Source organism: Clupea harengus, chromosome 1 (genome assembly GCF_900700415.2).
Source record: "Clupea harengus chromosome 1, Ch_v2.0.2, whole genome shotgun sequence".
Lineage (NCBI taxonomy): Eukaryota > Metazoa > Chordata > Actinopteri > Clupeiformes > Clupeidae > Clupea > Clupea harengus.
Window position 1 is genome coordinate 32,984,371 of NC_045152.1, and position 10,821 is coordinate 32,995,191.

Genomic DNA, 10,821 nt, shown 5'->3' on the forward strand with positions numbered 1-10,821 from the left:
TGCCTGAGAGCTCCAGCAGACTGCCTGGCAGAGTGGAGGGCTATGAAGAGCTGCAGGAGGAGTGGGTGTAGGTTATACTAGGCAGATACTGTTTATAGGATATTTGGTAATGATTATACAGGAGAAATGCATTCCAAGTAGCTGGAGCATAAAGATCTTAATTCTCTTTTAAAATAACATAATTTTGTTAATTATATACGTAGGTAAAGCATACATGACATAAGCAAGAATTGTATATATATATATATATATATATATATATATATATATATATACACACACACATATATACATACAGTATATATATAAATGAAATTTGAGATGATGTGGTCGAATTAAGTGGGCTCTTGAAGTCCGGATTGACCTCAACAACACTGGAAAAAGAAAGCCCTCGTCAGTAGTGATGTTTCGTTTACTTGAATAAAGAGGCAAAAGATCTAATGGTACATTAATGTGCTGCAGGTGGGGAATGAACTGTGTGCTAAGAACTGTGGTGTCGCTTATTTTCTGTTAAAGTGACCCAGTCCAAATATCAGCAGCTTCCCCATGTCTAGCATGATGTGTATGTGTGATGTTTGGAAAGCACGGTTTAAATACATTAGCTGCATGGTTTAAATACATTAGCTGCATGGTTTAAATACATTAGCTGCATGGTTTAAATAAATCAGCTGAATGGATAATGCATTTATCTTCAGTGAGAGCAGTATACCATAAGGAGAAGTGGAGTTTCTTTTGTTTGATCTTCAAACTTCAGAATAGTAGTCAACTAGGCCTACATTGTTTCAGAAAGAATTTCACATATAAAAAGGCCTTTTTAGCTACTATGGATATAGATAGATAGATGGATACTTTATTATCTATCTATCTATCTATCTATCTATCTATCTATCTATCTATCTATCTATATGGATATAGGGATACAGGAGATTGTCAACTTGCTAGTAGACACAATGAGGACAGTACAAGCCGTTTATTTACCATGCATCCATGTCACCATTTTATTACAAACTTTAAAAAAAGACTCTCATACGATAAGAAACAGCTGTAGTAAGTCCCCGTTTAGGGGGAGCACAGAAAAAAGGTCATTGCATTTTGTTTGTGAAAGATTCAAATAGAACAATCAATCAAATAGAAAATAGGACAAAAACTATAACAAAATTCAGGCAAAAAAAAGAAAAGCATTATAATAATATATCTAATTTTCTCTCATATATGTTCTTGAAAGCTAAATTACATATAAAATAAACTTGTATTTGTCTCAACAAAATACTCCAGAGTATGCAAACTAAAATACAGTACAATATATGCAATATATGTTCAAATACAAAACTAATGTTTTCCCCTCAGGTCAAGACATTCTTGGTCACAGGCAGGGCCCCACTAAGTGTTAGGTGTGAAAATAAATAAATAAATAATAAATAAATAAATCTTGCATATAATTACTGGCGTAGGACACGGATGATTCACTTTTTTTTTTTTTTTTTTTTTTTAAATGCACAAAATCATTGCAAATCCTCATAGGGACTGAGCTAAGAGTACAACGCATTATGTAGTTTGTAGCAGCAGATGGCAATATGTGAAACCCCCATAGCAAAGCAAAGAAGCTCGGCATATCGGACACTGGCCGTAGGAAAACATATGAGTTTGAACTGCCCAGGCACACACACACACACACACACACACACACACACACACACAGAGAGACACAGACACAGACACAGACACAGACACACACACACACACACCCTCCACTTCCTGTGATCCTTGATACTTACCCTCCTCATTGCCCCAAGCACTTCAAGAACCCGAAGCCTTTTCACCTCCAAAAACTCAAAGGACCGAAGTGTGGCCCATTTGTGATTAACTGGACTTAATCTCACTCAATTGTTGAGTGCAGGGCGGCGAGCTAGAGCACTATATGGCCCTGTGCCATTTTGGGGTTTTAGAGAAATTTGACTAAACGAAGAGATTTTAAGGAAATGCCTCAGTCAGTAGTGTGTTCACTGGGGGCCCTTGACAAGAGACCAGGATTGCCCTTCCCTGATCCCAAAGACATTCACAGCACATTCATTTTTCCCCCTTCTCAACCCACTTACAACACTATGTCCATGTCTGAAAGGAACGTGGTGTGGGGATTGATGATGAGTGACACACACATTTAAAAATGGTCCAAAACAGCTTTCCACATTGCACATGGTCGTCTGTGAGCTCTCAGACATTCTGGTGTTGGGACTGTATCGGGAAGGTGACCACAACAAAAGGCTTATTCTGGTGGCCTCGGGGTCAGGGGTCAGAGGTCAGATTACTATGACTGTGTTGCTCCCAGCCTATGCAGACCAATGGCTTGGCCACCATTTTGAGCAGAGCACACTGTGCCTGCCAATGGACCCAACACCACCATTGTACTTTCAATGGGATCTAGATAGAATAATCCGGAAACAAGTCTGTGCCCGCCGCCCGGTCATGTTGGTGAATTGGTGAGAAAAGTAATTGGTTGGTAAATTGGTAGGATGCTGTTCAGACCGCCTTTAGAGCACACAGAAGACGACTAATGCATTTCCAAGATTTAAGAAAAACAAAAAAAGGAAATACCAACCCTATTTGTAAACATTCGTTCCTGAAACTCTTGAAAGAAACCCCTCAGATGAAGACATAATATATATTACCCGTCTTTTATTAAACAAACTCTATACAAGATACAATACACATTCAATACTTTGTTTTACACATTTTACTTGTCTCTTCTTGCATATATATATATATTTATTTATAGTTACTCTGAAAAAATAACTTCAGCACATAAGAAACTAAAGAAAGGATATTTAAACATAAGAAATCTATACATATTCATGTCATACTTTTTTTTTATAAATGTTGTAGATATTTTTCCTTTCAAAAAACACACAGGAAAATATAGAAAATTGTAAATAAATTACAAATGAATGTAAAAAAATTACCCCCTATTTCACCCAATCTTAAACACTTACAAACAGAGCAGTACCCAACCAGCCACATCTAAACCAAAAAAAAAGGCCTGGGACTGCTGAAAGGGCGACGTCAGTATGAGAAGAAGTCAAGGGCCTTACAGGGTAGCTTACGCAGAACATATTCATGGGCACAATTTGGGCACGATTTGGGCACAAAAACATTCAGATTAAGGATAAGGAGCACCTCTTCACTCAACAAACCCTAATCCAACACAACACTCATCTGATCCAAAGACAACACAACACGGAGTGGATGATATTATGGCTTTCCCCATTTTTCCTCCTGAATAGGACTCAATCTCATGCCCTTTCCCCCGAATCAGACAAAATCTCAGTGAGCAAGAAGGGCTCTTGCACGCCGTATAAATTAAATGAACAGGCAACATTCACCGTCTTGAAATATGTCGTCCTCCATTGCATTGCTCTTGCCCTCACATCTGAGCAGTGAAAAATATCTACTGCATCACTCACCAAAAAAAAAATGTGCAAAAGGTTATTTTTTTTGTCTTTCTTTTTTTGTCTTCTTTTAAAAAGAGCCTCTACACACTGCAGCACAAGCAGTGCAGACATTATGGCAAAAAGCTTTTACTGACGCCTCTGGTTGACCTCGTCCCTTTTCTCCGCCTCCTCCTCTCCTTGTAGAGTAAAATCTTCATAGTCAAAGTCACACACTAAGCCATTTATCACAATCCCTGCTTCTAGCAGCGATCCCCATCCCCCCATCCTCTCAATACCGCCCGCCCTCCCCCATCCCCCCCTCCAATACCGCCCGCCCGCTCACCTTCATGCTCTGATGACTGGGATTGTGATGCTTGTGTGCATGCCAGTGTGTTGGAAGGAGAGGCAGAAAACACATCAGTTGGCTGTTATACCTAAAGGCTTGATGGGCCATCTCATCTTTCACAGAATCCGAATCCTTGATGGGTTTTTTTTTTTTTGTCTGTCACTTATTACAATTTCTACGGAATTCCTTGCCAAACACACTGAAATTGCACCACCTCAAAAAACCCTTCTTAGGGGACATGACCAACACTTGTAAATTGCATACATACAAACACTTCACATTCAACCACCAGAATAGTCCTGACACAATCAAAGTTCACAATATGCATGTATGTGTGCGTGCACAGGTGCACAGGTGCAGTATTAACTCAACCAAAATCATGTCCTCTGGACAAAGGCTGACTTAAGGTCACGAGCCTCAAATAAAACCAGATGAAAATAAATGTTGGCACAAAAACAGGGGGAAAAAAAGTGCATCATTGGTGATCATCTCGGAGAGAGAATCATCGTTACTCAGGTCTGACACAGCAGGAGACATAGCGTAGCTTTCCAGAACCATCTAAATCATCATCTGCTCAGGAAGGTGCAGTACAAACTTGACAATGATAACCCCGCGTCACTGTAGCGTTAGTGGCTGTAGGTCTTCATTTAAAAAAAATAAATAAATAATAATAATAAAAAAAAAAAAAAGTGCAAGAATGGCCAACATTTAACTTGAGACACCTGCTTGAGACACAAGAGGCTGTTTACTTACTCCTCAGGTACAAAAACAAAAACAACAACAGAAAGTAATGAGTGATATGACAGTCACATAAAGTAGTCGCATCTGTAGTAGTCTTAATACTCGCTCTAAGCTCTTAGCTATGCTGTGTTAGTAGTAACAATAACTCATTGAGAAGAGGGGGAAAAGGTCCTCAAAGACGACTACTACTACCTTTATGCTGATATTTTGGATCAAAAGATAGAAGGGTTAATTGGCCAGAACCACAGGCTGGAAGGCTTGGTTGGGATACTGCAGGTTATACCCACTTAGACCATCGACAAACGTGGGTTTCTCCACAAACGAGATCCCCGCGTTGGCATTGATGATGCCGCCGACAGCAGCTTGACCTGGAGGAGGGCTGCTAGAAAACGGGTCGAAGGACGGGTGGGTGTGGGTGTGGGCGTGGGGGTGAGTGTGAGCAGGCGCAGCCTGGAAGGGGCTGGTGTGAGGTGGTGGCAAGGTTGGAGGAGTATCAACATCAAAGTAGAGGGGGTGGCCTTGCGTGGATGGATAAACAAACTCTTTGGCGTTAGGGGAGAGCTGGCTGGACATGGGGCCCCCTCCCAGCGAGTGCAGAGAGAGGGAGAGGGACTTGTGCTTCAGAAGCCCCGGAGGGGAGATTACGGTGGTGGGGGAGCGGCTGAGCATCTGCATCTGCGGCTGGGGCTGCTGCTGCTGAGGCTGAGGCACGCCCATACCGGGTACCACAGTGGATCCAGCGATACTGGACTTCTTCATCTTGGTGGAGCCAAACTTTGTGGCAGCGAAGGTGGCTGTGGTGAAAGTGATGGGCTGAGGAGGCGGCCGAGTATTTGGTTGGACAGGAGTGTGTTGCTGTTGCTGCTGCTGCTGCTGTTGTTGCTGCTGCTGTTGCTGCTGCTGTTGTTGCTGCTGCTGCTGCTGCTGCTGCTGCTGCTGCTGTTGTTGCTGCTGCTGCTGCTGCTGCTGCTGCTGCTGCTGCTGTTGTTGCTGCTGCTGTTGTTGTTGTTGTTGATGCTGCTGCTGCTGCTGCAGCTGCTGTTGATGATGCTGCTGTTGTTGTTGTTGCAGCTGCTGCTGATGATGCTGGGCCTGCAGGTAGGGAAGTGCAGCACTGGGTGGCGATGGCGTGGACGTGTTTGAGGAGTGGGCGGAGTGGGCGGAGGGGGTGCTAGATGCCGAGTAGCCGTACAAGCCATGGCATGACGAGGTAGACAAGGGGGTGGGAGAGTTGGACAGAGAGGGCAGCAGGACCGGTGACATCTGGCCGCCGATCGGCACAAAAACCTGGGCCTCTGGGTTGAAACCCAAGCTGCTTCTCACCTCGTCCAGGTCGAGGTCTCCTTTGCTCAAGAGGCCCTCCTCCGCCATGACGCCCTCGCTCCCTAAACCAAGTGGATCATCCAAGTACAGTACCTTCAAAGCTCCGCTCTCCCCGAGTCGGTAGGACACCTCGTGGGGGTCGATCCAGACAGCTAACTCCTCTGGGACGTTCGCACGCACCTCCTCTTTGTCCAGCCCGCTCCTCTTGGCGGCCAGCTCCACGACGGGGTCTCTGACGAGGCCCAGATGCAGACACCGGTAGGCCGATCCACGCAAAGGTGCGTCGCAGTACCAGTGGCCCTCGAAGCGGGACAAGAGGATTTGTTCGAGCTCCTCGCCAAACAAATCCGCACGGCGTCTGGGAAGCTTGTTGTACAGGTAGGACACGATGAAGTTGATGGCTACCTTTACCTCCAGGTGCATTGTGAGAAAGCAGTCTTTCAGTCAGCACTGTGTTTATTACTTGGGTTAAGCCACTATGCCAAGTCAAAGCTTCCTCTGTTCCCTTTCACTTTCCCAGCGTGTACTGGAAATACATATATATATACAAAAAAAAAAAAAAAATCCAGTAAACTAGAGGAGCAGCATAATCTTCAGTCCTCCTCCATTAACACCCCTCCTAGGATAATACACAATGAAGAAATAAAGTTATTGCCATCCTGAAGGAGTAGAAACGCTAGCTTAGAGCTTCAGGAAAACTCTACATTTGTGAATTACATTAGTGCTTGTATTCTGTTGAAAATGGTTATGTTTCATCTATTCAATCTTACCAAAAGACTGCAAGATTTACCAAATACTTTGCCACTGGAAATGGCAGTTTAATTAAGTGAACCAAACTGAGTTCTTATCAGAATAAAACATGGTCCAAGAATCAAGTGATTGTCAAAATAGATTCAAACTGAGTTCTGACCTTACCATTACAATGCCTAACAATAATGCCTAACCAATTACGTGGTGGCCAGGCACAATGCAATATTAATGCGTAGCCTATGCCATGCACATGACATCTCGCAAGTGATAAAAATACCTTTAGACACATTCTGCTGGATTCAATTAGACGTGTAATTAAGAAAGGACAAGAACTCGTCGTGCCAGGGTCAGTCACAAGTGGTTGCTTCTCATTGGCAGCAGCATTATCTGACCAGTGACCCTTTACTACTACCAATGTGAACTTAACAAGACTATAACTTCATTGCACTGTGCTACATTCTGCAACAAAGTCGGTCAGTCAGTCAGTTTATTACTAACCCTAGAACAAGGGACTAAGACTTCTAAAAACAGCACAGCATCCCATCAAAGTTGCTAAACAGAAAGAAAATCTGTCGATGGCAAATCAACCCCAAAAATATTAATGTAATTCATGAAGAAAGGATATCAAAAACGTATCCACAGCTACAGATTAAGCATATAAAATGGCAGGTGCTTTGGTATGGAAAGGTTTGCAGAAACACATTTCCCAGTATGCATTGTTACTGACGTCATCATCACGCGTGTGTAAACGATAATGCACCCGCCTCCGCACCATCATCACAACATAGCAGTGAGACCCTTGCAATTATTGAGATATCTAGACAGGGACGTTTGGATCGACGATTCTCCACAGTCTACTTCAATTTTGCGGCAAAAACAACAATTGGTCCCAATACACCATCACCTGCAAATTAATAGTGACAGTAGATGTCGCCTACATCCCTTTATGTTCTAGGGAGAAACTGCACTGGCAAGTGACGACAACAGAAGCATTAGATTTAGCGATGGTGTGATGTTAAAATGGAGCAGAATGTCATCGTCGTATAGAAGTCGCCCTGCCTTTAACCAAAGCAATGGTAGGCCCATGAATGCAGGGATGACGTCCATTTAGTAGATTAAATGCTCGTGTAGTTGCTAGCCAGAGTCCCTCGCAGGTTATCTAAAACTAAACGTGGAACAGGCCTAGGCACGGTCTTTAGTTTAGTACACAATATCATTATAACTCAGTTTAAATGACCTCTTTATAGGAAGTATTTACAGTCACTTGTGTACAATGTCATTCAATGTCATTGGCAATACCTGAATACGTGACCTCTCGGTGCATATTGATTAGCCTAATACAAGGAAAAATAGATAATGCTCAATAGCTGAGCTTCATCTGAGCCATGTCACACTTTGGCTGCCAACCATGTCACGTTAACTTTATACGCACACCACCTCCAAACACTGCCCGCGTTGGCAATGATCTTCGTGGTGTAGACTATAGTATGTGTAAAAACAACACAAAAAAAGAAAATAGAGGCCCGTCCTTACACAACGAAGAGTCGACTTCTGCTCTTTACAGGAGGGACAGGGGACAACTGTCGTCTTGATGTACTAGACACACATAAGGCGTAACATCTTTTATCTTAAGTGGGACGTGAACGATGAGAATTAGAATATGCACGACAGAAAGACGTAAATGGCATTGCAATCATTACAGATATCCTACTTTTGTTGCACTACCCAATCTGTTAGTAGCCTGCCTCATAACATTGCGAGCACACGTCCCGATGGTTTTTTGATAACACTAAAGCTTCTGGATTCTTCTGAGCTGTTAGGATATACTGACGTTACCATTAAAGGAATCTAAATAACAGTTTTTAAATGGGCGATTCAGGCAAGACAAGGCACTTTGCTTCAGGTGCTGAGACAAACATTAGCCGACATTAATTAAAAGCATTTTTTTTTTAAACTGTAGCACAACAACAGTTACTGACACTAGAGTTCATATTGCCATCTCAAACTAGCCTTCGTTGTTGTTGTTTTTAAAAGCAGTTTCTCATTAAAAGTAGTCGATTCGAGTCCCAAACACACCTAAAATGGATGACGCTCCCAACCATGTATTGTTTTACTTGACATGAGAATGTAGAGTACTAGATTAAGTATTTCAATCATCACACACACACACATTGAACAGATGAAGGATTCGGCCATACGCACGTAACATTAAACATGAAATGCACAAATGTTAGAAGCATGGTATACTTACTGATGGCACGCCTGTTCCTTCCCTTCCCTTGGCGTTAAAGTCAACTTGAATTTGAGGACGGTATTGCTTAGCAGAAGATTTGCTTGCAGAAACCTTTAAGATGTTTTAGTCTAGCAAAATAAATACACGTATTGCAGTCCCATCACCAGTTCAATGGGATGTAAGAATCAGCAGAAACTTTGCTGTTTGACAATCTTGCGCATTTATACAAGAAAAACCCTCTTTGTCCACACCCCCTTCCCTATGACGCTTTATCATGTTGGACCTACTTTTACGTTATTGTAGTAATAAATTAACCCTTAATTGAGACACTTGCCTGTTCACGAGACAGACACTAGCATGCAAACATATGTATGTATTAATATCCTGCATCCTTTGGCATAAAGAAAAAAACAGTCAAGCTGACATTAAATGTAATCATTGGCTGATTTAAAATATATTGTCTTTCAAGTATGGCCTACTCATTCTGCCCCGTTTGCTGTTGAAGGCTTCTTGATACATTTTTTCACAAGCCTTAACTGTCAATGTAAATACGTGCTACTTTATTTGGCGAACTGACATTACCGTTTCAAGAGCGGTGCTCGGCGAATGCTAAAAATACAATATGTGATAGCAACAGAAGCGCTATTGGTCGAAAAGAAGGGAGGACCCAGACTCAATTGGACTGCTTCGATGTCCAGTCAGCAGTGACTTACAGCAAGGGCTCGCATTTTATATTTACACGCATTTCGGGTAACGTGGTTTGTGCTTTGCTGCTCTACATTTACATTTTACATTTAGTCATTTAGCAGACGCTTTTGTCCAAAGCGACGTACAAGGGAGAGAATAGTCAAGCTACGAGCAATAGAACCTGGTATAACAATAAATAAATACTACTTTACATAAGAAATATAACAAAATGAAATAAAAAAAGAAAGAAAGAAGTGCAGAAATGTAACTGCTGTAATTGCAAGTTACGCACTAGTCGAAGTGTCAGTTTAGGACGCGAAGTGCTCTCTGAAGAGTTGGGTCTTCAAAAGCTTCTTAAAGGTAGAGCGCTAATCTACGCCGGAATGTATCGGGTGCACATGTTTGTTGTTGCACTGCTGCTCTTGACATGCCATGCTTTTGAAATATTCATTGCGTGTGAGTATTATCCGATGGCAGATGTATATTTGTGGTCACATTCTTTTTTTTGTAAACTGAAAGGCAATACAAGTTTTTTGACACGTTTCCATTTTCTGTCAAATCCTCCCGCTTTCACAGCTGAGTGCATTGTGGGATGTAATATACCAACTGAATGCACGATACAATACAAATACATGACCGATCTGTAAATATGTGTATATAATGGTGTCCCATGTCTGCGGTGAAACCCTCAAGTCGAAGAAGGAGATGCCAAAGCTTGGCCTATTTGCAAATAAATTGAGTGGGGCATTGCCAAATACAGTAGGCCCATGTTTATTTGGGTCCTTACATTTACATTTAGTCATTTAGCAGACGCTTTTATCCAAAGCGACTTACATATGTGCGACTCACAATGTATACACATTTTTCATTTACACTGATGGCACACTGCACATCAGGAGCAATTAGGGGTTCAGTGTCTTGCTCAAGGATGCTTCGAAAGGGAATCGAACAAGCAACCTTCTGATTACTAAACAACTTCTTTACCTCCTGTACCACTGTCGCCCCAGGTCCTAAAATAATTATCTAAAAGAGTGGTGTCCCACCTGTCGCTCTAATCACTAAGAGGCAACATTCTGTCAGACTCATCAACACACTTTCTATTTCATGTACAATACAAATGATACGTTGGTGGGAACATTTTTATTCTCTTGTTCACTGGAATACACTTTATTCACATTTATTTTGTAATTTTTACATTAACATTTACATTGATTAATTTGGCAGACACTTCAGAAGAATATATAATATACTAAATATGTTTATAAATATAAATAATCCGAGCAATTGCAAACAGTGCAATGTTGTGACATATGACA

The 10,821-nt window shown here is 41.9% G+C and overlaps 1 protein-coding gene across 1 annotated transcript; it reads right to left on the reverse strand.

Moving 5' to 3' along the window:
- Nucleotides 1–969: 969 nt before the first annotated feature.
- On the reverse strand, nucleotides 970–9,303 carry LOC105897989 (protein Tob2). Its single transcript, XM_042708881.1, has 3 exons — nucleotides 8,837–9,303; nucleotides 5,598–6,454; nucleotides 970–5,348 (listed from the first exon to the last, which is right to left on the reverse strand). Exons 2-3 carry the CDS (start codon nucleotides 6,256–6,258, stop codon nucleotides 4,741–4,743), a joined length of 1,269 nt encoding a protein of 422 aa, XP_042564815.1. The 5' UTR covers nucleotides 6,259–6,454; nucleotides 8,837–9,303; the 3' UTR covers nucleotides 970–4,740.
- Between the last annotated feature and the right edge of the window lie 1,518 nt (nucleotides 9,304–10,821).